We start from the raw sequence: 26,853 nt of genomic DNA on the forward strand, positions 1-26,853 counted from the left end.
TCAAGGGTAAAGGGGAAGAGTGGGTTGGGAAAGTCTTGGGAGTAAAGTCAAGGGTTGGTGAGAGGACAAGAGCTAAGGAAGGAGTAGCAATACTGCAGAAACAGGAGTTGTGGGAGTATGTGATAGTGTAAGAAAATAATTTCTGGACTGATGTGGGTAAAACTGAAAGTGAATGGAGAGAGATGGTTGATTACTGGCACCTATGCACCTGGTTATGTAAAGAATGATCATAAGAGGCAAATGTTTTGGGAGCAGTTGAGTGAGTGTGTTAGCAGCTTTGATGCACGAGACCAGGTTATAGTGATGGGTGATCGAAATGCGAAAAAGAGTAATGTGGCAGTTAGGGGTATAACTGGTGTACATGGGGTGTTCTGTGTTGTAAACAGAAATGAAGAGCTTGTGGATCTGTGCGCTGAAAAAACACAGGTGATTGCGAATACCTGGTTTAAAAAGAGAGATGGTCAAAGTGCATTATTGGACTACATGTAAATTGATAAGCATGTAAAAGGGAGACTTTTGGATGTTAATGTGCTGAGAGGGGTAGCAGGAGGGATGTCTGATCACTATCTTGTGGAGGCAAAGGTGAAGATTTGTAGAGGCTTTCACAAAAGAGAGAACGTTGGGGAGAAGAGAATGGTGAGAGTAAGTGAGCTTGGAAAGGATATTGATTGTAGAATGGCAAAAGGTGAGAGAAAAAGATATGAGGGGAGTCGGTGAGGAATGGGATGTATTTAGGGAAGTAGTGATAGTTTGCACAAAAGATGCTTGTGGTATGAGAAAGGTGCGAGGTGGGCAGATTAGAAAGTGTAGTGAATGGTGGGATGAAGAAGTAAGATTGTTAGTGAAAGAGAAAAGAGAGGCATCATGACATTTCCAAGGAAGCAATGCATATGACTGGTCAAGAGAAAGGTGCAAGAGATGAAAGAGAGGGCAAATTAGAGTTTGGGTGACAGAGCACCATTAAATTTTATGGAGAATGAAAAGATGTTTTCGAAGGAGGTAAATAACGTGTGTACGACAAAAGAACAAATGGAAACATCGTTGAAGGGTGCAAGTAGGGAAGTGATAACAGATAGTAATAGAGTGAGTATTTTGAAGGTATGTTGAATGTGTTTGATGATAGAATGGCAGATAAAGGGTGTTTTGGATGGGGTGGTGCATGAAGTGAGAGGGTTGAGGGGAATGATTTGGTTAAGAGAGACAAGGTGGTGAAAGTTCTGTGGAAGATGAAAGCTGGCAAGGCAGCAGATTTAGATGGTATTGCAGTGGAATTTATTAAAAAAGGGGGAGACTGTCTTGTTGATTGGTTGATGAGGATATTCAATGCATGTATGGACCATGGTGAAGTGCATGAGAATTGGGGGAATGCATGCATAGTACCAATGAACAAAGGCAAAGGGGATAAAGGTGAGTGTTCATATTACAAAGGCATAAGTTTGTTGAGTATTTCTGGGAACTTATATGGGAGGGTATTGATTGAGAGGGTAAAGGCATGTACAGAGCATCAGACTGGGGAAGAGCAGTGTGGTTTCAAAGTGGTAGAGGATGTGTGGATCACGTGTTAGCTTTGAAAAATGTATGTGAGAAATACTTAGAAAAACAGATGGATTTTGTATGTAGCATTTATGGCTCTGGAGAAGGCATATGATAGGGCTGATAGTGATGTTCTGGGGAAGGTTTTAGGAGTATATTGTGAGGAGTTAAGTTGCTAGAAGCAGTGAAAAGTTTTTACCAAGGATGTAAGGCATGTGTACGAGTAGGAAGAGAGGAGAGTGAGTGGTTCCCAATGAATGTTGGTCTGCGGCAGGAGTGTGTGATGTCCCCATGGTTGTTCAGTTTGCTTATGGTTTGGGTGGTTACGGAAGTAAATACACGAGTTTTGGAGAGAGGGGTGAGTATGCAGTCTAATGAGGATGAAAGGGCCTGGGAAGAGAATCAGTTGTTGATACAGCTCTAGTGGCTGATTTGTGTAAGAAACTGCAGAGGTCAGTGAATGAGTTTGGAAAGTGTGTGAAAGGAGAAAGTTGAGAGTAAATGTGAATAAGAGCAAGGTTATCAGGTTTAGGAGGGTAGAGGGAACAAGTTAATTGGGATGTAAGCTTGAATGGAGAAAAACTGGAAGTGTTCTAGACATCTGGGAGTGGACTTAGCAGCGGATGGAACAGCAGGGGAGGTGGGGGGGGGGTGCCATTTCATGTATGGTGGGGTAGCAGCGGGAATGGATGAAGGCAGGATGTATAAATATGTACATGTGTATATATGTATGTCTGTGTATGTTTTTTTTTTTATTTTGCTTTGTCGCCGTCTCCCACGTTAGCGAGGTAGCGCAAGGAAACAGACGAAAGAATGGCGCAACCCACCCACATACACATGTATATACATACACGTACACACACATATACATACCTATACACCTCAATGTACACATATATATACCCACACAGACATATACATATATACACATGTACATAATTCATACTGTCTGCCTTCATTTATTCCCATCGCCACCTTGCCACACATGGAATAACAGTCCCCTTCCCCCTCATGTGTGCGAGGTAGCGCTAGGAAAAAGACAACAAAGGGCACTTTCGTTCACACTCAGTCTCTAGCTGTCATGTAATAATGCACCGAAACCACAGCTCCCTTTCCACATCCAGGCCCCACAGAACTTTCCATGGTTTACCCTAGACGCTTCACATGCCCTGGTTCAATCCATTGACAGCACGTCGACCCCGGTATACCACATCATTCCAACCCCATCCATACACAAATTAAACAACCATGGAGACATCACACAACACCCCTGACACAAACCTACATTCACTGTGAGCCATTCACTTTCCTCTCTTCCTACACGTACACATGCCTTACATCCTCGATAAAAACTTTTCACTGCTTCTAACAACTTGCCTCCCACACCATATATTCTTAATACCTTCCACAGAGCATCTCTATCAACTCTATCATAATCCTTCTCCAGATCCATAAATGCTACATACAAATCCATTTGCTTTTCTAAGTATTTCTCATATACATTCTTCAAAGCAAACACCTGATCCACACATCCTCTACCACTTCTGAAACCACACTGCTCTTCCCCAATCTGACGCTCTGTACATGCCTTCACCCTCTCAATCAATACCCTCCTATATAATTTCCCAAGAATACTCAACAAACTTATACCTCTGTAATTTGAGCACTCACTATTATCCCCTTTGCCTTTGTACAATGGCACTATGCAAGCATTCCGCCAATCCTCAGGCACCTCACCATGAATCATACATACATTAAATAATCTTACCAATCAGTCAACAATACAGTCACCCCCTTTTTTAATAAATTCCACTGCAATACCATCCAAACCTGCTGCCTTGCTGGCTTTCATCTTCTGCAAAGCTTTTACTACCTCTTCTCTATTTACCTAATCATTCTCCCTAACCCTCTCACTTTGCACACCACCTCGACCAAAACACCCTATATCTGCCACTCTATCATCAAACACATTCAACAAACCTTCAAAATACTCACTCCATCTCCTTCTCACATCACAACTATTTGTTATCACCTCCCCATTAGCCCCCTTCACTGAAGTTCCCATTTGCTCCCTTGTCTTACGCACTTTATTTACCTCCTTCCAGAACATCTTTTTATTCTCCCTAAAATCTAATGATACTCTCTCACCCCAACTCTCATTTGCCCTCTTTTTCACCTCTTGCACCTTTCTCTTGACCTCGTGCCTCTTTCTTTTATACCTTTCCCACTCATTTGCATTTTTCCCTACAAAAATTGTCCAAATGCCTCTCTCTTCTCTTTCACTAATAATCTTACTTCTTCATCCCACCACTCACTACCCTTTCTAATAAGCCCACCTCCCATGCTTCTCATGCCACAAGCATCTTTTGCGCAAGCCATCACTGCTTCCCTAAATACATCCCACTCCTCCCCACTCCCCTTACCTCCTTTGTCCTCACCTTTTTCCATTCTGTACTCAGTCTCTCCTGGTACTTCCTCACACAAGTCTCCTTCCCAAGCTCACTTACTCTCACCACTCTCTTCACCCCAACATTCTCTCTTCTTTTCTGAAAACCCCTACAAATCTTCACCTTCGCCTCTACAAGATAATGATCAGACATCCCTCCAGTTGCACCTCTCAGCACATTAACATCCAAAAGTCTCTCTTTCCCATGCCTATCAATTAACACATAATCCACTAACGCTCTCTGGCCATCTCTCCTAATTACATACGTATACTTATGTATATCTTGCTTTTTAAACCAGGTATTCCCAATCACCAGTCCTTTTTCAGCACATAAATCTACTATCTCTTCACCATTTCCATTTACAACACTGAACACACCATGTATACCAATTATTCCCGCAACTCTGTATGTATATTTATATATACATTGAAATGTATAGGTATGTATATGTGTGAGTGGGGCGTTTAAGTATATACATGTGTACGTGGGTGGATTGGGCCATTCTTTCGTCTGTTTCCTTGCGCAACCTTGCCAACGTGGGAGACAGTGAGAAAGTATAATAATAATAATAATAATAATAATAATAATAATAATAATAATAATAATAGATAATAATAATAATCACCAGTCCTTTTTCAGCACATAAATCTACAAGCTCTTCACCATTTCCATTTACAACACTGAACACCCCATGTACACCAATTATTCCCTCAACTTCCACATTACTCACCTTTGCATTCAAATCACCCATCACTATAACCTGGTCTCGTGCATCAAAACCACTAACACACTCATTCAGCTGCTCCCAAAACACTTGCCTCTCATGATCTTTCTTCTCATGCCCAGGTGCATATGCACCAATAATCACCCATCTCTCTCCATCAACTTTCAGTTTTACCCATATTAATCGAGAATTTACTTTCTTACATTCTATCACATACTCCCACAACTCCTGTTTCAGGAGTACTGCTACTCCTTCCCTTGCTCTTGTCCTCTCACTAACCCCTGACTTTACTCCCAAGACCTTCCCAAACCACTCTTCCCCTTTACCCTTGAGCTTCGTTTCACTCAGAGCCAAAACTTCCAGGTTCCTTTCCTCAAACATACTACCTATCTCTCCTGGTTTAAAAAGCGAGATATACATAAGTATATGTATGTAAGTAGGACAGATGGCCAGAGAGCGTTATTGAATTACGTGTTAATTGACAGGCGTGCGAAAGAGAGACTTTTGGATGTTAATGTGCTGAGAGGTGCAACTGGAGGGATGTCTGATCATTATCTTGTGGAGGCTATGGTGAAGATTTGTATGGGTTTTCAGAAAAGAAGAGTGAATGTTGGGGTGAAGAGGGTGGTGAGAGTAAGTGAGCTTGGGAAGAAAAGAAGAAAGTTAAGAGTAAATGTGAATAAGAGCAAGGTTATTAGGTACAGTAAGGTTGAGGGTCAAGTCAATTGGGAGGTAAGTTTGAATGGAGAAAAACTGGAGGAAGTAAAGTGTTTTAGATATCTGGGAGTGGATCTGGCAGCGGATGGAACCATGGAAGTGGAAGTGGATCATAGGGTGGGGGAGGGGGCGAAAATTCTGGGAGCCTTGAAGAATGTGTGGAAGTCGAGAACATTATCTCGGAAAGCAAAAATGGGTATGTTTGAAGGAATAGTGATTCCAACAATGTTGTATGGTTGCGAGGCGTGGGCTATGGATAGAGTTGTGCGCAGGAGGATGGATGTGCTGGAAATGAGATGTTTGAGGACAATGTGTGGTGTGAGGTGGTTTGATCGAGTAAGTAACGTAAGGGTAAGAGAGATGTGTGGAAATAAAAAGGGCATGGTTGAGAGAGCAGAAGAGGGTGTTTTGAAATTGTTTGGGCACATGGAGAGAATGAGTGAGGAAAGATTGACCAAGAGGATATATGTGTCGGAGGTGGAGGGAACAAGGAGAAGTGGGAGACCAAATTGGAGGTGGAAAGATGAAGTGAAAAAGATTTTGTGTGATCGGGGCCTGAACATGCAGGAGGGTGAAAGGAGGGCAAGGAATAGAGTGAATTGGATCGATGTGGTATACCGGGGTTGACGTGCTGTCAGTGGATTGAATCAGGGCATATGAAGCGTCTGGGGTAAACCATGGAAAGCTGTGTAGGTATGTATATTTGCGTGTGTGGACGTATGTATATACATGTGTATGGGGGTGGGTTGGGCCATTTCTTTCGTCTGTTTTGTTGCACTACCTCGCAAACGCGGGACACAGCGGAAAAAAAAAAAAAAAAAAAAAAAAAAATAATAATAATAGATAGACAAAGTTGTGCGGAGGAGGGTGGATGTGCTGGAAATGAGATGTTTGAGGACAATATGTGGTGTGAGGTGGTTTGGTCGAGTAAGTAATGAAAGGGTAAGAGAGATGTTTGGTAATAAAAAGAGTGTGGTTGAGAGAGCAGAAGAGGGTGTTTTGAAATAGTTTGGTCACATGGAGAGAATGAGTGAGGAAAGATTGACCAAGAGGTTATATGTGTCAGAGGTGGAGGGAATGAGGAGAAAAGGGAGACCAAATTGGAGGTGGAAAGATGGAGTGAAAAAGATTTTGAGTGATCGGGGCCTGAACATGCAGGAGGGTGAAAGGCATGCAAGGAATAGAGTGAATTGCAATGGCGTGGTATACCGCGGTCGACGTGCAGTATACCACACATTGTCCTCAAACATCTCATTTCCAGCACATCCATCCTCCTGCGCACAACTCTATCCATAGTCCACGCCTCGCAACCATACAACATTGTTGGAACCACTATTCCTTCAAACATACCCATTTTTGCTTTCCGAGATAATGTTCTCAACTTCCACACATTCTTCAAGGCTCCCAGAATTTTCGCCCCCTCCCCCACCCTATGATCCACTTCCGCTTCCATGGTTCCATCCGCTGCCAGATCCACTCCCAGATATCTAAAACACTTCACTTCCTCCAGTTTTTCTCCATCATATATATATATCATATATAAGAGTATTAGTGAAAGAGAAGACAGAGGCATTTTAACTGGGATATGTATAAAAGAAAGAGGCAGGTGGTCAAGAGAAAGGTGCAAGAGGTGAAAAAGAGGGCAAATGAGAGTTGGGGGAGAGAGCATCACTAAATTTTAGGGAGAATAAAAAGACGTTTTGGAAGGAGGTAAATAAGGTGCGTAAGACAAGGGAATCAATGGGAACATCAGTGATGGGGGCTAATGGGGAGGTGATAACAAATAGTTGTGATGTGAGAAGGAGATGGAGTGGGAATTTTGAAGGTTTATTGAATGTGTTTGATGATAGAGTGGCAGATATAGGATGCTTTGTTTGAGGTGGTGAGCAAAGTGAGAGGGTTAGGGAGAATGATTTGGTAAACAGAGAAGAGGTAGTAAAAGCTCTGCAGAAGATGAAAGCCGGCAAGGCAGCGGGTTTCGATGGTATTGCAGTGGAATTTATTAAAAAAGGGGGTGACTGTATTGTTGAATGGTTGGTAAGATTATCTAATGTATGTATGACTCATGGTGAGGTGCCTGAGGATTGGTGGAATGCTTGTATAGTGCCATTGTACAAAGGCAAAGGGGATAAAGGTGAGAGCTCAAATTACAGAGGTATAAGTTTGTTGAGTATTCCTGGGAAACTATATGGGAGGGTATTTATTGAGAAGGTGAAGGCATGTACAGAGCATCAGATTGGGGAAGAGCAGTGTGGTTTCAGAAGTGGTAGAGGATGTGTGGATCAGATGTTTGCTTTGAAGAATGTATGTGAGAAATACTTAGAAAAGCAAATGGATTTGTATGTAGCATTTATGGATCTGGAGAAGGCATATGACAGAGTCGATAGAGATGCTCTGTGGAAGGTATTAAGAACAAATGGTGTGGGAGGTAAGTTGTTAGAAGCAGTGAAAAGTTTTTATCAAGGATGTAAGGCATGTGTACGTGTAGGAAGAGAGGAAAGTGATTGGTTCTCAGTGAATACTGGTTTGTGGCAGGGGTGCGTGATGTCTCCATGGTTGTTTAATTTGTTTATGGATGGAGTTGTTAGGGAGGTGAATGCAAGAGTTTTGGAAAGAGGGGCAAGTATGCAGTCTGTTGTGGATGAGAGAGCTTGGAAAGTGAGTCAGTTGTTGTTCGCTGATGATACAGCGCTGGTGGCTGATTCGGGTGAGAAACTGCAGATGCTGGTGACTGAGTTTGGTAAAGTGTGTGAAAGAAGAAAGCTGAGAGTACATGTGTATAAGAGCAAGGTTATTAGGTACAGTAGGGTTGAGGGACAAGTCAATTGGGAGGTAAGTTTGAATGAAGAAAAACTGGAGGAAGTGAAGTGATTTAGATATCTGGGAGTGGGTTTGGCAGCGGATGGAACCACGGAAGCACAAGTGAATTATAGGGTGGGGGAGGGGGCGAAAGTTCTGGGAGCGTTGCAAAATGTGTGCAAGTTGAGAACGTTATCTTGGAAAGCCAAAATGGGTATGTCTGAAGGAACTGTGGTTCCAACAATGATATATGGTTGCGAGGCGTGGGCTATATATAGAATTGTGCAGAGGAGGTTGAATGTGCTGGAAATGAGATGTTTGGGGACAATATGTGGTGTGAGGTGGTTTGGTCGAGTAAGTAATGAAAGGGTAAGAGAGATGTGTGGTAATAAAAAGAGTGTGGTTGAGAGAGCAGAAGAGGGTGTTTTGAAATGGTTTGGTCACATGGAGAGAATGAGTGAGGAAAGATTGACCAAGAGGATATATGTGTCAGAGGTGGTGGGAACGAGAAGTGGGAGACCAAATTGGAGGTGGAAAGATGGAGTGAAAAAGATTTTGAGTGATCAGGGCCTGAACATGCAGGAGGGTGAAAGGCGTGCAAGGAATACAGTGAATTGGGACGATGTGGTATACCGGGGTCGACGTGCTGTCAATGGACTGAGCCAGGGCATGTGAAGCGTCTGGGGTAAACCATGGAAAGTTTTGTGGGGCCTGGATGTAGAAAGGGAGCTGTGGTTTTGGTGCATTATACATGATAGCTAGAGACTGAGTGTGAACGAATGTGGCCTTTGTTGTCTTTTCCTAGCGCTACCTCGCGCACATGCGGGGAGAGAGGGTTGTTATTTCATGTGTGGCGGGGTGGTGTCGGGAATGAATAAGGGCAGACAGTATGAATTATGTACATGTGTATATATGTATGTCTGTGTGTGTATATATGTATACGTTGAGATGTATAGGTATGTATATGTGCGTATGTGGATGTGTATGTATATACATGTGTATGTGGGTGGGTTGGGCCATTCTTTTATCTGTTTCCTTGCGCTACCTCGCCAATGCGGGAGACAGCAACAAAGTATAATATAATATATATATTACAGACACATGTATATACATACACCTTGCTCTTAGTCACTTTTACTCTCAGCTTTCTTCTTTCACACAATTTACCAAACTCAGTCACCAGCTTCTGCATTTTCACTGACAACCAATCATTTTCCTGCCTCTCAAACAATACCCTCCCATATAGTTTCCCAGGAATACTCAACAAACTTATACCTCTGTAATTTGAACACTTACCTGTATCCCCTTTGCCTTTGTGCAATGGCACTATGCATGCATTACGCCAATCCTCAGGCACTTCACCATGAACCATACATACAGTGAATATCCTCACCAATCAGTCAACAGCACAGTCACCTTTTTTAATAAATTCCACAGCAATACCATCAAATCCGCCACCTTGCTGGCTTTCATCTTCCGCAAAGTTTTCACTACCTCTTCTCTGTTTCCCAAATCATTCTCAATGACCCTCTCACTTCACACACCACCTCGAACAAAACACCCTATATCTGCCACTCTATCATCAAACGTATTCAACAAACCTTCAAAATGCTCACTCCATCTCCCTCTCACTTCACCACTACATGTTATTTCTTCCCCATTTGCCCCCTTCACTGATGTTCCCATTTGTTATCTTGTCTTACACACTTTATTAACCTCCTTCCAAAACATCTTTATATTCTCCCTAAAATTTAATGATATTCTCTCACCCCAATTCTCATTTGCCCTCTTTTTCACCTCTTGCACCTTTCTCTTGACCTCTTGCCTTGTTCTTTTATATATCTCCCAGTCATTTGCAGTATTTCCCTGCAAAACTCATCCAAATGCCACTCTCTTCTCTTTCACTAACAATCTTACTTTCTCATCCCACCACTTACTACCCTTTCTAATCTGCCCACCTCCCACCTTTCTCATGCCATAGGCACCTTTCACGCATACCATCACTGCTTCCCTAAATACATCCCATTCCTCCTCCACTCCCCTTACGTCATTGCTCTCACCTTTTTCCATTCTGCACTCAATCTCTCCTGGTACTTCCTCACACAAGTCTCCTTTCCAAGCTCACTTACTCTCACCACTCTCTTCACCTCAACATTCTCTCTTCTTTTCTGAAAACCTCTACAAATCTTCACCTTCACCTATGATGATCAGACATCCCTTCAGCTGCCCCTCTCAGCATATTAACATCCAAAAGTCTCTCTTTCACGCGCCTATGAATTAACATGTAATCCAATAATGCTCTCTGGCCATCTCTCCTACTTACATACATATACTTATGCACATCTCTCTTTTTAAACCAGGCATTCCCATTCACCAGCCCTTTTTCAGCACACAAATCTACAAGCTCTTCACCATTTCCATTTACAACACTGAACACCCCATGTACAACAATTATACCCTCAACTGCCACATTACTCACCTTTGCATTCAAATCACCTATCACTATAATTCGGTCTCGTGCATCAAGGCTGCTAACACACTCATTCAGCTGCTCCCAAAACACTTGCCTCTCATGATCTTTCTTCTCATGACAAGGTGCACAGTCACCAATAATCACCCATCTCTCTCCATCAACTTTCAGTTTTACCCATATCAATCTAGAGTTTACTTTCTTATACTTTATCACATAGTCCCACAACAACTGCTTCAGGAGTAGTGCTACAGCTTCATTTCACTAGAGCCAAAACATCCAGATTCCTTTCCTCAAACATACTACCTATCTCTCCTTTTTCTCATTTTGGTTACATCCACACACATTTAGACACCCTAATCTGAGCCTCTGAGGAGGATGAGCACTCCTCGCATGACTCCTTCTTCTGTTTCCCCTTTTATAAAGTTAAAATACAAGGAGGGGAAGGTTTGTAGCCCCTCTCTCCCGTCCCCAATAGTCGCCTTCTATGACATGTGGGGAATGCGTGGGAAGTATTCTTTCTCCCCTATCTGTTTTCCTGTCGGGGCAAGGGTGCTGGGAATGGATTAAGGCAAGCAAGTATGAATATATACATGCATACATGTACATATTCATATTTGCTTGCCTTAATCCATTCCCAGCACCACCACCCCACAGGAAAACAAACAAAAAAAGGCCACATTCATTCACATTCAGTCTCTAACTGTCATCCATAATGGACTGAAACCACAACTCTTTAACCACATCCAGGTCCCACTGACCTTTCCATGGTTTACTCTAAACGTTTCACATGCCCCGGTTCAGTCCATTGACTGCACGTCGTCCTGGTATACAACATCATTCCAATTCACTCTATTTTATGCACATTTTCATCCTCCTACATGTTCAGGCCTCAATCACTTAAAATAGTTATCACTCTATCCTTCCACCTTCAATTTGGTCTCCCTCTTTTTGTTCCCTCCACTTCTGACACATATATCCACTTTATCAACCTTTCCTGACTCATTCTCTCTGTATGTCCAAACCATTTCAACACACTCTTTTCTGCTCTTTCAACCACACTCCTTTCATTACCACACATCTCTCTTAGCCTTTCATCACTTACTTGATCAAACCACCTCACACTAGATATTGCCCTAAACATTTCATTTGGAACACATCCACCCTCCTATGTACAACCATATCTATAGCCTCCCCTATCTCTATATTCCTCATCTGGTGTAGAAGGTAACTAAAGGGGGCAGGAGCACGTGGGTGGAAACCCTCACCTTCTTTCAATTTCTAAAAGCGGAAACAGAAAGAGTCAAGTGGGGAGTGCTCATCTTTCTCAAAGTTCCAACATGTGGATGTAATCAAGATGAGAAGAGAAATGTGGTATGTTCGAGGAGAGAACCTGGATGTTATGGCTCTAAGGGAAATGAAACTCAAAGTTAAAGGGGAAGAATGGTTTGGAAATGTCTTGTGAGTAAATTCTGGGGCTGGTGAGAGGACAAGTGCTAAGGCAAGAGTAGCACTACTCTGAAGCAGGAGTTGTGGGAGTGTAAGATGGAGTGCAAGAAAGTAAATTCTAGATTGATGTGAGTAAAACTCAAAGTAAAATTGTGAGAGATGGGTGACTATTGGTGCTTATGCACTCGGTCATAAGAAAGATCATGAGAGGCACATGTTCGGGGAGCAGATGAGAGTGTGTCAGCAATTTTGGAGCACAAGACCAATTAATGTGCATGGGGTATTCAGTGTTATGAATGGGTATGGTGAAGAGCTTTTGGAGTTGTGTGCTGAAAAAAGACTGGTGACTGGGAATACCTGGTTCAAAAAGAGACATACACATATTCGAGTAGGAGAGATGGTTAATGGGCATTATCAGATTACTCAATTAACAGGTGTGTAAGAGAGAGATTTTTGGATGTGCTGAAATGGGCAGGTGGTGGAATGTCTGATCACAATCTTGCGGAGGTAAGTGTGAAGATTTGCGGATGTTTTCAAAAAAAGGGATTCAAATTTGGCGAGAAGAGAGAGGTGAGAGTAAGTGAGATAGGAAAGGAGACTTGTGTGAAGAAATACCAGGAGAGATTGAGTGCAAACTGGCAAAAGGTGAAAGTATAAGAAGTAAGGGGAGTATATGAGGAATGGGAGGTATTTAGGGAAGCAGTGATGGCATGTGCAAGAGATGCATGTTGCATGAAAAAGAAGTGAGGTGGGCAGATTACAAAGGGAAGTGAGTGGTGGGATGAGGTAAAGTTGCCAGAGAAAGAGAAAACATGCTTGGGTGGTGCTTAAAAGAAAGGAGTGGAAATGACTAGGAGACTTGTAAAAGAAAGCGGCAGGAGGCCAAGAGGAAGGTGCAGAGGTTGAAAAAGAGGGAAGATGACAGTTGGGGTGAGAGTGCATCATTAAACTTTAGGGAAAATTAAAAGGTGTTTTGGAAGGTCATAAATAATGTGCAAAAAACTTGAAAGATCAGAGAACAAATGGGCCCACTGGTGAAGGTAGCAAAAGGGGTTGTGATAACAAGTAGTGATGGAGCGAACAGGAGCTAGATTGAGTATTCTGAAGAAGTGTTAAATGTCTTTGATGACAAAAGGTGAAGACATAGGGTGTTTGGATTAGGGTGGTCTGTGAAGTAAGTAAGTCATGGAGAGTGGTTTGGTGAAAAGGGAAGAAATGGTACCAACTTTATACATAAGAGCTATCATATTTCTGTTTTGTGTTCTATTACTCTACACAGAGGACAGTAAAAACATTTGCATGCACATACAGCACTATTTACAGAGAGTCCAACCCTTAAGGCCACTTCAGACTATCTCTAGATTTATCAGAATCTAAGTCCAACATACATAAATTATGTATGGTATAACAAACCAATCAGTTATATCACAAGAATGGATTTACCGGGGAAAGTCTCCCCGCAATCTGTCTAATATATCAAGGGTTCACTGCATATGAGTGCAAAAGTGGGTGACGTGGTAGTTGAGGGTAATGTTTCTGGACATGGAGTACCCAGTGTTAATGAATAAGGTTAACAGCTTGAGGATTAGTGTGCTGAAAAAGGACAGAGTATTGAGAATGCCTAGTTTGAACAAAGGGATATCTAAAGGTAGATGTGGATGAGTTGGGGATGAAGGTATCTGGGCATTATTAGAGTATGTCCTAACTGACAGGCAAGATAAAAACAAACTTTGGATGTAAACTTGCCGTAAATGGCGGGTGGGATATCTAATTACTTTTTGGTGGAGGCAAGGGTGAACTTGGGGGGGGGGAATGATAGTGGTAAAAATAAGTAAGGTTGGAAAAGAGGCTTGTGTGAATAAATATAGGGACAGACTGGGTGAAGAATGGCAGAAGATGAGGGATATGAAACAAGGGGAGTCCAGGGAATTGGAGAAATTTAGGGAAGCAGAGCTTATATGCATGGGAAATGTATGTGGCATGTGGAAGGTGGAAAATTGGCAGGTATGAAAGAGAAGTGAGCGGTGGAATGAGGAAGTAAAGTTGTTAGTGAAAGAAATGGGAAGTATATGTGGGTTACCTACAGGAACGAGTGCAAGAGATTGGGTATTTGACAATAAGAAGCAGCAGGAGGTCAAAGGAAGGTTGCAGGGGCTGCAAAACAGGCAAATGAGAGTTGGGGTGTTAAAGTATAAGAAAACTTCAATTGTGGAGAATGGGAAAGAAAACGGATGCATCAGAGAGGAGAACAGCTATGGAAATGGGAACAGGTAAAGAAGAGCTGAAAAAGAGATGGGAGTGACACAGTAGCAGTTGTAGGGTGCTTGAGATGAGACGGTATGCAAAGCAAAAGAGTAATGGCAAGAGGTTTGGTGAAAAGAGAAGAGGTAGTGAATACCTTGCAAGAGGTGGAGTGCGGCAAGTCGACTGAAGTGGATGGGATTGTAATTGAATTTCTCAAAAAATGGAGTCGTAGTGATACTGACTGCTTAATATGATTTTAATTGTACGGTTCGAGAGGCACCTTCAAATTGGCAGAATGCCTGGATAAAACTTGGGGGGATAAAAGGGTAACTTAGTTGTATGAGAGAGTGAAGACTGAGATGACTGTGGCAAACACACAACATTAGACTGGGAAACGACAATGTGACTTTACAAATGGTCGATGCTGTGTAGATCAAGTGTTTGCTTTGAAGAATTTGAGTAAGAAATCCTTAGAAAATGAGGAGGATCTGTATCTGGCATTCATAAGTCTGGAAAAAGCATATGATAAGCATGATAAAGTTTTTCTGTGGAAGTTGGTACAAATATATGGTGTGGGAGGAACACTGCAAGATTCAGTGAGGAGTCTGTAACCAAGAGATTAAAGTGAAATCACCAATTTCTACAGTAAGGGGAGGGAGTTTTGCACTTGTGGAGCCCCATCTCTTGAAAATTTTCCACCGTCATTCAACCATGTCTTCAGTCACTCTGTTCCATTCATCCACCACTCTTATGCAATACAAGTTTCTTGCTTAATCTGAAGTTATTTCCTCTGATTACTCTAACCCTACACCTCTTGAAGAATCATTCACTATTCACATCATTAATCTATTTTGAAAACCAAAAGGTTGTGGTTAGGACATCCCTTATTCTTCTCTTCTCCAAGGCAGACAAATCAAAAGCCTTTAGCCTTTTCCTGTAACTTAGTTCTCTAAATTCTGGTACCAAATTTGTTGCCCTCCTCTGCACCTTCTCTATTAGCTATGCATGCTCCTTTGGGTGCAGAGGCAAAACCTGAGAAGCATATTCTAGTTTTTGCTTTTATAGGACACAACAGCTTGCTTAAAATTTCCTTATCACTATATTTGAAAGCTATTCTGATATATGCCAGATGACAGTTTGTCTCCCGTCTGTTCTCTTAATGTAGACAATGTTGACACCCTAAGTCCTTCTCACACAGAATCCTGAAGCTCATTTCCTACTACATAAAATGAATACTGAGGCCCTCTTTCACTTTGTTCCATCCTCATTACTTTACATCTGTTTGGGTTGAATTTCATCATCCATGCAACAGTCTAGCTAGGTCCCTTTGTGAGCTGATGGAATCCTCCTCCCTTTTCACTTTCCCAATAAATTCTGCATTTTCTGTAAACATAGTCATGCAGGAGTCCAAACCTTTAGGAAATCATTCACATAGATCAAGAAGAATAAGTCCCAAAACAGAACCCTAGTGCACTACACTGGTGACCTCCACCCACTTGGAAAAGGCTACTCTGAAATATATCCCTTGTACTTTTCTAATACGTTAATCTTCTATCCACTGAATGAGTCTCCCCTTTATTCCTACCTGGTACTCACACTTCTTAATCAGCCTCCATTGTGGAAATCAGTCAAATTATCAAACCAATGCAATCCAGTGCTTTGTAGCATAACTGACCGACCATAAATGTTCAAAAGATATGAATCTGGATTCAAAACATGTATACTGAAATGAGACTCAAAGTCAATTATGGCTGCTGCAGCCATTCAATTCATAAACCAACCCTCAATGGTATGTAAAAATACCAGTGATTGCAACTGAAATACAAATGAAATATGATAATCTTGAATGAAATATAATTACAGTATTCCTTTTGAAAAGCAAGTTCTTGAACTTTGCAAGATTTCTCACATAATCTTCATTGTTGTATTTCTAATTTTAATTCAATCATATATTCTTTTTGAGTACAAATATCATATATCTAAGTATATCACAAACACAAGAATACTTTCAATATGTCATAGCAGACAAAAAGAAAACAGAACATCAGGTAATTTTATTAAGTCACCCCCCGCAAGCAGTACCCAATACTTTCCTTTCATGGTAATATCTTCCTATTTATTATTCATCCATCCATCTATATCTCTGATGCCTGTTCCCAAATGGAACTCCCTAAAGGGGATGGCCATAGTAATAGTGTCTCCATAACTAGTAAACTACAGTGCCACTTCTTAGCCATTAGTGCCTCTCCCTTAACAAGCCACAAGCAAAAGGAAACTCTAACGCAGAGTTTGCAGAGGCTCCTACCTAATATTCCTGCCTACTACTTCCACTTAATTTTCTATCTACCTCTCCAGCTTAAATGTTCCTACCTACTATTTCTATCCATCGCTCCTACCACTTTGCCAAAAGGCAGGGCTAGCATAAAGCATATAGTTACAGAAAATGAGCTACGTGAGTTACAAGTTAAGTATTATGTATGACAAGGAGATAGTATGTTTGTGGACAGGATGCAAGTGGTCCACATGTGGAAAAGGCAGAAAAAAAAAAAAAGACAGCTACCTGGTTCAGAGGAGCACAACTTGGCAATCACTGTCACTAACCCTCCCAATACCCATGCAGGTAGTACTGGTAATAAACCTACCTGTTCATTGGCTATCTATCAACTACTACCTTACTTGATAATATCATTGCCACATAAGGAAAACAAGCACACCAATGCATGATAACACACACAATAATACATTAAAATTGTATGCCTTGTGCTGCAAAATGCAAAGCACCACAAATGTAGTGATACCGTTCTTGCTGACCGTATGTCTATTTTTTTAAACATCAATCAGCACTCTGAACAAATCAAGTGCCATTATGTCATTTCATATCAAATATGTATAGGTGCAGCTGAGGCAGAACCACCTATGCCAGTGTCAGGTATGGCGAGTCCAAGGTGAGGAAATGAATAAAAAAAAGGCACAAAAGAGTACTTACAGCCTCACAATTGAGACACTTGAGTTCTCTTGTGACAACAGCTTGAAAAATCTCATGAACCCAGGTGCCTGTGTTCTCCTGCTGCTGGTTATTCCCTCCACCACCACCATCCTGCTGCTGCCCACCTCCACCCCCTTGTTGCTCACTCTCCCCACTTTGCTGTCGACTTCGACCTGCTAGTTGTTTTTCTGAAAAGGGCAAGGGATGTAAAGAAAATGAGGAGTCTACAGGGAAATCTGCATGTACAAAAAAACAGCTTAAGTGTGAGGAAAAAACAAAATAGTAAAAAGATAAAAACAACAGCCATTTTTTCATATCAGAATCTTGTTAAAGTAAACCTTTAGAACAAAATTTATCTAGTCTTTTTTTTTTACTTGGACTATAAAATCAGCTTACTGATAAAAGACCTCAACCTCCTAATCAATGCCATATTTGATTAATATGAAATCAATAAACCTTCCTTTACAAACTAGGGTAACTTATGCAGAGCCTTCTTTACACACCATCTTGACATTTTTATCTCCACACAAATTTTACACACCATTACATACATCTCGAAACATACTTCTTTTCTTATCTATAACCACCCAAGGATGAATTTATGAATTTCTAAGAGAGTCATGGTGATACCAAGGATCCCTTTCCATAAGCTCCTGCAGTCCTAGGCTGTGCCACTTCCAGCGTCATTTTCTGTCACATTGAAATGGAAACTCTCAATGGTACAACCTCAACTTAGGAGAATTTTCATTTGTGATGTAACCTTGAGCAGGCGGAATCCAAAAACATCGTTACATACAATGTGACTTACATACATCTGCATCATTCTCTACAAAACATGACACACACTCACACACACACACACATATATCTATTTTATCATTTATTTTGCTTTGTCGCTGTCTCCTGCGTTAGCGAGGTAGCGCAAGGAAACAGACGAAAGAATGGCCCAACCCACCCACACATACATGTATATACATACACGTCCACACACGCAAATATACATACCTATACATGTCAACGTATACATATATACACACACAGACATATGCCTATATACACATGTACATAATTCATACTGTCTGCCTTTATTCATTCCCATTGCCACCTCGCCACATATGAAATAACAACCTCCTCCCCCCTCATGTGTGCGAGGTAGCACTAGGAAAAAACAACAAAGGCCACATTCGTTCACCCTCAGTCTCTAGCTGTCAGGTAATAATGCATCAAAACCACAGCTCCCTTTCCACATCCAGGCCCCATAGAACTTTCCATGGTCTACCCCAGATGCTTCACATGCCTTGGTTCAATCCATTGACAGCACGTCGACCCCAGTATACCACATCGTTCCAATTCACTCTATTCCTTGCACGCCTTTCACCCTCCTGCATGTTCAGGCCCCAATCACTCAAAATCTTTTTCACTTCATCTTTCCACCTCCAATTTGGTCTCCCACTTCTCCTCATTCCCTCCACTTCTGACACATATATCCTCTTGGTCAATCTTTCCTCACTCATTCTCTCCAAGTGACCAAACAATTTCAAAACACCCTCTTCTGCTCTCTCACCACACGTTTTTTATTACCACACATCTCTCTTACCCTATTATTACTTACTCAATCAAACCACCTCACACCACATATTGTCCTCAAACATCTCATTTCCAGCACATCCACCCTCCTGCGCACAACTCTATCCAAAGCCTACGCCTCACAACCATACAACATTGTTGGAACCACTATTCCTTCAAACATACCCATTTTTGCTTTCCGAGATACTATTCTCGACATCCACACATTCTTTAATGATCCCAGGATTTTTGCCTCCTCCCCCATCCTATGATTCACTTCCGCTTCCATGGTTCCATCCGCTGCCAGATCCACTCCCAGCTATCTAAAACACTTCACTTCCTCCAGTTTTTCTCCATTCAAACTTACCTCCCAATTGACTTGACCCTCAACCCTACTGTACCTAATAACCTTGCTCTTATTCACATTTACTCTTAACTTTCTTCTCTTACACACTTTACCAAACTCAGTCACCAGCTTCTGCAGTTTCTCACACTAATCAGCCACCAGTGCTGTATCATCAGCGAACAACAACTGACACTTCCCAAGCTCTCTCATCCACAACAGACTGCATACTTGCCCCTCTTTCCAAAACCCTTGCATTCACCTCCCCAACAACCCCATCCATAAACAAATTAAACAACCATGGAGACATCACACACCCCTGCCGCAAACCTACATTCAATGAGAACCAATCACTTTCCTCTCATCCTACACGTACACATGCCTTACATCCTTGATAAAAACTTTTCACCGCTTCTAACAACTTGCCTCCCACACCATATATTCTTAATACCTTCCACAGAGCATCTCTATCAACTCTATCATATGCCTTCTACAGATCCATAAATGCTTCATACAAATCCATTTGCTTTTCTAAGTATTTCTCACATACATTCTTCAAAGCAAACACCTGATCCACACATCCTCTACCACTTCTGAAACCACACTGCTCTTCCCCAATCTGATGCTCTGATCTGATGCTCTGCACATGCCTTCACCCTCTCAATCAATACCCTCCTATATCATTTCCCATGAATACTCAACAAACTTATACCTCTGTAATTTGAGCACTCACCTTTGTCCCCTTTGCCTTTGTACAATGGCACTATGCAAGCATTCCGCCAATCCTCAGGCAACTCACCACGAATCATATATATTTCTATTTATTTTGCTTTGTCGCTGTCTCCCGCGTTTGCGAGGTAGCACAAAGTAAACAGACAAAAGAAATGGCCCAACCCAACCCCATACACATGTAATACATACACGTCCACACACGCAAATAAACATACCTATACATCTCAACGTATACATATATATATATACACACACAGACATATACATATATACACATGTACATAATTCATACTGTCTGCCTTTATTCATTCCCATCGCCACCTCGCCACATATGAAATAACAACCCCCTCCCCCCTCATGTGTGCGAGGTAGCACTAGGAAAAGACAACAAAGGCCACATTCGTTCACACAGTTTTTAGCAGTCATGTAATAATGCACCAAAACCACAGCTCCCTTTCCACATCGAGGCCCCATAGAACTTTCCATGGTTTACCCCAGACGCTGCACATGCCCTGATTCAATTCATTGACAGCATGTCGACCCCGGTATACCACATCAATCCAATTCACTCTATTCCTTGCCCTCCTTTCACCCTCCTGCATGTTCAGGCCCCGATCACTCAAAATCTTTTTCACTCCATCTTTCCACCTCCAGTTTGGTCTCCCACTTCTCCTCGTTCCCTCCACCTGCGACAAATATATCCTCTTGGTCAATCTTTCCTCACTCATTCTCTCCATGTGCACAAACCATTTCAAAACACCCTCTTCTGCTCTCTCAACCATACTCTTTTTATTTCCACACATCTCTCCTACCCATACATTACTTACTCGATCAAACCAACTCACACCACATATTGTCCTCAAACATCTCATTTCCAGCACATCCACCCTCCTGCGCACAACTCTATCCATAGCCCACGCCTCGCAACCATACAACATTGGTGGAACCACTATTCCTTCAAACATACCCATTTTTGCTTTCTGAGATAACGTTCTCGACTTCCACACATTCTTCTAGGCTCCCAGAATTTTCGCCCCCTCCCCCACCCTATGATTCACTTCCGCTTCCATGGTTCCATCCGCTGCCAGATCCACCCCCAGATATCTAAAACACTTTACTTCCTCCAGTTTTTCTCCATTCAAACTTACCTCCCAATTGACTTGTCCCTCAACACTACTATACCTAATAACCTTGCTCTTATTCACATTTACTCTCAGCTTTCTTTCACACTTTACCAAACTCAGTCACCAGCTTCTGCAGTTTCTCACATGATCAGCCACCAGCGCTGTATCATCAGCAAACAACAACTGACTCACTTCCCACTTCATACATACTTCACACATACAGTAAATAACTTTACCAACAAGTCAACAATACAGTCACCCCCTTTTGTTAATAAATTCCACTGCAATATAATCCAAACCCGCTGCCTTGCCGGTTTTCATCTTCCGCAAAGCTTTTACTACCTCTTCTCTGTTTACCAAATCATTTTCACTAACCCTCTCACTTTGCACACCACCTCGGCCAAAACACCCTATATCTGCCACTCTATCATCAAACACATTCAACAAACCTTCAAAGTACTCACTCCATCTTCTCACATCACCACTACTTGTTATCACCTGCCCATTAGCCCCCTTCACTGAAGTTCCCATTTGTTCCCTTGTCATACGCACTTTATTTACCTCCTTCTAATGCATCTTTTTATTCTCCCTAAAATTTAATGATACTCTCTCACCCCAACTCTCATTTGCCCTCTTTTTCACCTCTTGCACCTTTCTCTTGACCACCTGCTTCTTTCTTTTATACATCTCCCACTCATTTGCATTATTTTCCGGCAAAAATCGCCCAAATACCTCTCTCTTCTCTTTCACTAATAATCTTACGTCTTCATCCCACCACTCACTACCCTTTCTAACCTGCCCACCTCCCACACTTCTCATGCCACAAGTATGGGTGATTTGAATGCAAAGGTGAGTAATGTGGCAGGTGAGGGAATAATTGGTGTACATGGGGTGTTCAGTGTTGTAAATGAAAATGGTGAAGAGCTTGTAGATTTATGTGCTGAAAAAGGACTGGTGATTGGGAATACCTGGTTTAAAAAGAGAGATATACATAAGTACACGTATGTAAGTAGGAAAGATGGCCAGAGAGCATTATTGGATTACGTGTTAACTGATAGGTGCACGAAAGAGAGACTTTTGTATGTTAATGTGCAGAGAGGTGCAACTGGAGAGATGTCTGATCATTATCTTGTGGAGGCGAAGGTGAAGATTTGTAGAGGTTTTCAGAAAAGAGGAATGTTGGGGTGAAGAGAGTGGTGAGAGTAAGTGAGCTTGAGAAGGAGACATGTGTGAGGAAGTACCAGGAGAGACTGAGTACAGAACGGAAAAAGGTGAGAACAAAGGAGGTAAGGGGAGTGGGGGAGGAACGGGATGCATTTAGGAAGGTAGTGAATATATTTATATATATATATGTGAATAAGAGCAAGGTTATTAGGTACAGTAGGGTTGAGGGTCAAGTCAATTGGGAGGTGAGTTTGAATGGAGAAAAACTGGAGGAAGTGAAGTGTTTTAGATATCTGGGAGTGGATCTGGTAGAGGATGGAAACATGGAAGCGGAAGTGGATCACAGGGTGGGGGAGGGGGCGAAAATTCTGGGAGCCTTGAAGAATGTGTGGAAGTCGAGAACATTATCTTGGAAAGCAAAAATGGGTATGTTTGAAGGAATAGTGGTTCCAACAATGTTGTATGGTCGCGAGGCGTGGGCTATGGATAGAGTTGTGCGCAGGAGGGTGGATGTGCTGGAAATGAGATGTTTGAGGTCAATATGTGGTTTGATTAAGTAATAATAGGGTAAGAGAGATGTGTGGTAATAAAAAGAGTGTGGTTGAGAGAGCAGAAGAGGGTGTTTTGAAATGGTTTGGTCACATGGAGAGAATGAGTGAGGAAAGATTGACCAAGAGGATATATGTGTCAGAGGTGGAAGGAATGAGGAGAAGTGGGAGACCAAATTGGAGGTGGAAAGATGGAGTGAAAAAGATTTTGAGTGATCGGGGAATGAACATGCAGGAGGGTGAAAGGCGTGCAAGGAATAGAGTGAATTGGAACGATGTGGTATATCGGGGTTGACGTGCTGTCAATGGATTGAACCAGGGCATGTGAAGCGTCTGGGGTAAACCATGGAAAGTTGTGTGGGGCATGGATGTGGAAAGGGAGCTGTGGTTTCGGTGCATTATTACATGACGGCTATAGACTGAGTGTGAACGAATGGGGCCTTTGTTGTCTTTTCCTAGCGCTACCTCGCACACATAAGGGGGGAGGGGGTTGTTATTTCATGTGTGGCGAGGTGGCGATGGGAATGAATAAAGGCAGACAGCATGAATTATGTACATGAGTGTATATGTATATGTCTGTGTGTGTATATATATGTGCACATTGAGATGTATAGGTATGTATATTTGTGTGTGTGGATGTGTATGCATATACATGTGTATGTGGGTGGGTTGGGCCATTTCTTTCGTCTGTTTCCTTGCGCTACCTCGCAAACGCGGGAGACAGCGACAAAGCAAAATAAATAAATAAATAAATAAGAATGAAAAAAATACTTAGAAAAGCAAATGGATTTGTATGTAGCATCTATGGATCTGGAGAAGGCATATGATAGAGTTGATAGAGATGCTCTGTGGAAGGTATTAAGAATATATGGTGTGGGAGGCAAGTTGTTAGAAGCAGTGAAAAGTTTTTATCGAGGATGTAAGGCATGTGTATGTGTAGGAAGAGAGGAAAGTGATTGGTTCTCAGTGAATGTAGGTTTGCAGCAGGGGTGTGTGATGTCTCCATGGTTGTTTAATTTGTTTATGGATGGGGTTGTTAGGGAGGTGAATGCTAGAGTTTTGGAAAGAGGGGCAAGTATGAAGTCTGTTGTGGATGAGAGAGCTTGGGAAGTGAGTCAGTTGTTGTTCGCTGATGATACAGCGCTGGTGGCTGATTCATGTGAGAAACTGCAGAAGCTGGTGACTGAGTTTGGAAAGTGTGTGAAAGAAGAAAGTTAAGAGTAAATGTGAATAAGAGCAAGGTTATTAGGTACAGTAGGGTTGAGGGTCAATTCAATTGGGAGGTGAGTTTGAATGGAGGAAAACTGGAGGAAGTGAAGTGTTTTAGACATCTGGGAGTGGATCTGGCAGCGGATGGAACCATGGAAGCGGAAGTGGATCATAGGGTGGGGGAGGGGTGAAAATTCTGGGAGCCTTGAAGAATGTGTGGAAGTCGAGAACATTATCTCGGAAAGCAAAAATGGGTATGTTTGAAGGAATAGTGGTTCCAACAATGTTGTATGGTTGCGAGGCGTGGGCTATGGATAGAGTTGTGCGCAGGAGGATGGATGTGCTGGAAATGAGATGTTTGAGGACAATGTGTGGTGTGAGGTGGTTTGATCGAGTGAGTAACGTAAGGGTAAGAGAGATGTGTGGAAATAAAAAGAGCGTGGTTGAGAGAGCAGAAGAGGGTGTTTTGAAGTGGTTTGGGCACATGGAGAGAATGAGTGAGGAAAGATTGACCAAGAGGATATATGTGTCGGAGGTGGAGGGAACGAGGAGAAGAGGGAGACCAAATTGGAGGTGGAAAAATGGAGTGAAAAAGATTTTGTGTGATCGGGGCCTGAACATGCAGGAGGGTGAAAGGAGGGCAAGGAATAGAGTGAATTGGAGCGATGTGGTATACCGGGGTTGACGTGCTGACAGTGGATTGAATCAAGGCATGTGAAGCGTCTGGGGTAAACCATGGAAAGCTGTGTAGGTATGTATATTTGCGTGTGTGGACGTATGTATATACATGTGTATGGGGGGGGGTTGGGCCATTTCTTTCGTCTGTTTCCTTGCGCTACCTCGCAAACGCGGGAGACAGCGACAAAGTATAAAAAAAAAAAAATATATATATATATATATATATATATATATATATATATCTGCCACTCTATCATCAAACACATTCAACAAACCATCAAAATACTCACTCCATCGCCTTCTTACATCACCACTACTTGTTATCACCTCCCCATTGGTCAAGGTGGTGTGCAAAGTGAGAGGGTTAGGGAAAATGATTTGGTAAACAGAGAAGAGGCAGTAAAAGCTTTGCGGAAGATGAAAGCCGGCAAGGCAGCAGGTTTGGATGGTATTGCAGTGGAATTTATTAAAAAAAGGGGGTGACTGTATTATTGACTGGTTGGTAAGGTTATTTAATGTATGTATGACTCAAGGTGAGGTGCCTGAGGATTGGCGGAATGCGTGCATAGTGCCATTGTACAGAGGCAAAGGGGATAAGAGTGAGTGCTCAAATTACAGAGGTATAAGTTTGTTGAGTATTCCTGGTAAATTATATGGGAGGGTACTGAATGAGAGGGTGAAGGCATGTACAGAGCATCAGATTGGGGAAGAGCAGTGTGGTTTCAGAAGTGGTAGAGGATGTGTGGATCAGGTGTTTGCTTTGAAGAATGTATGAGAGAAATACTTAGAAAAGCAAATAGATTTGTATGTAGCATTCACGGATCTGGAGAAGGCATATGATAGAGTTGATAGAGATGCTCTATGGAAGGTATTAAGAATATATGGTGTGGGAGGCAAGATGTTAGAAGCAGTGAAAAGTTTTTATCGAGGATGTAAGGCATGTGTACGTGTAGGATGAGAGGAAAGTGATTGGTTCTCAGTGAATGTAGGTTTGCGGCAGGGGTGTGTGATGTCTCCAAGGTTGTTTAATTTGTTTATGGATGGGGTTGTTAGGGAGGTGAATGCAAGAGTTTTGGAAAGAGGGGCAAGTATGAAGTCTGTTGGGGATGAGAGAGCTTGGGAAGTGAGTCAGTTGTTGTTCGCTGATGATACAGCGCTGGTGGCTGATTCATGTAAGAAACCGCAGAAGCTGGTGACTGAGTTTGGTAAAGTGTGTGAAAGAAGAAAGTTAAGAGTAAATGTGAATAAGAGCAAGGTTATTAGGTACAGTAGGGTTGAGGGTCAATTCAATTGGGAGGTGAGTTTGAATGGAGAAAAACTGGAGGAAGTGAAGTGTTTTAGATATCTGGGAGTGGATCTGGCAGCAGATGGAACCATGGAAGCGGGAGTGGATCATAGGGTGGGGGAGGGGGCGAAAATTCTGGGAGCCTTGAAGAATGTGTGGAAGTCGAGAACATTATCTCGGAAAGCAAAAATGGGTATGTTTGAAGGAATAGTGGTTCCAACAATGTTGTATGGTTGCGAGCAGTGGACTATGGATAGAGTTGTACGCAGGAGGATGGATGTGCTGGAAATGAGATGTTTGAGGACAATGTGTGGTGTGAGGTGGTTTGATCGAGTAAGTAACGTAATGGTAAGAGAGATGTGTGGAAATAAAAAGAGCGTGGTTGAGAGAGCAGAAGAGGGTGTTTTGAAATGGTTTGGTCACATGGAGAGAATGAGTGAGGAAAGATTGACCAAGAGGATATATGTGTCGGAGGTGTAGGGAATGAGGAGAAGAGGGAGACCAAATTGGAGGTGGAAAGATGGAGTGAAAAAGATTTTGTGTGATCGGGGCCTGAACATGCAGGAGGGTGAAAGGAGGGCAAAGAATAGAGTGAACTGGAGCGATGTGGTATACCGGGGTTGACGTGCGGTCAGTGGATTGAAGCAAGGCAGCAGGCCTGGATGGTACTGCAGTGGAATTCATTAAAAAAGGGGGTGACTGTATTGTTGACTGATTGGCAAGGTTACCCAATGCATGCATGATTCATGGTGAGGTGCCTGAGGACTGGCGAAATGAGCGCATAGTGCCACTGTACAAAGTCAAAGGGGACAAGAGTGAGTGCTTAAACCACAGA

The 26,853-nt window shown here is 42.3% G+C and overlaps 1 protein-coding gene across 3 annotated transcripts in view; it reads right to left on the minus strand.

The window, feature by feature from the left end:
- Nucleotides 1-26,853, minus strand: part of Usp12-46 (Ubiquitin-specific protease 12/46) — an 81,493-nt gene that overhangs the window by 39,058 nt on the left and 15,582 nt on the right. For all 3 annotated transcript variants that reach the window (XR_011714304.1, XM_071675443.1, XM_071675441.1), the window contains exon 5: nucleotides 17,370-17,557. Coding sequence is in view for 2 of the 3 variants with exons in the window: in XM_071675443.1 (XP_071531544.1) it covers nucleotides 17,370-17,557 (188 nt within the window). In the remaining variant the exon portion in view is untranslated. The remainder of the gene's footprint in view (nucleotides 1-17,369; nucleotides 17,558-26,853) is intronic.

The sequence above is a fragment of the Panulirus ornatus genome, chromosome 21 (assembly GCF_036320965.1).
Source record: "Panulirus ornatus isolate Po-2019 chromosome 21, ASM3632096v1, whole genome shotgun sequence".
NCBI classification, from domain to species: Eukaryota; Metazoa; Arthropoda; class Malacostraca; order Decapoda; family Palinuridae; genus Panulirus; species Panulirus ornatus.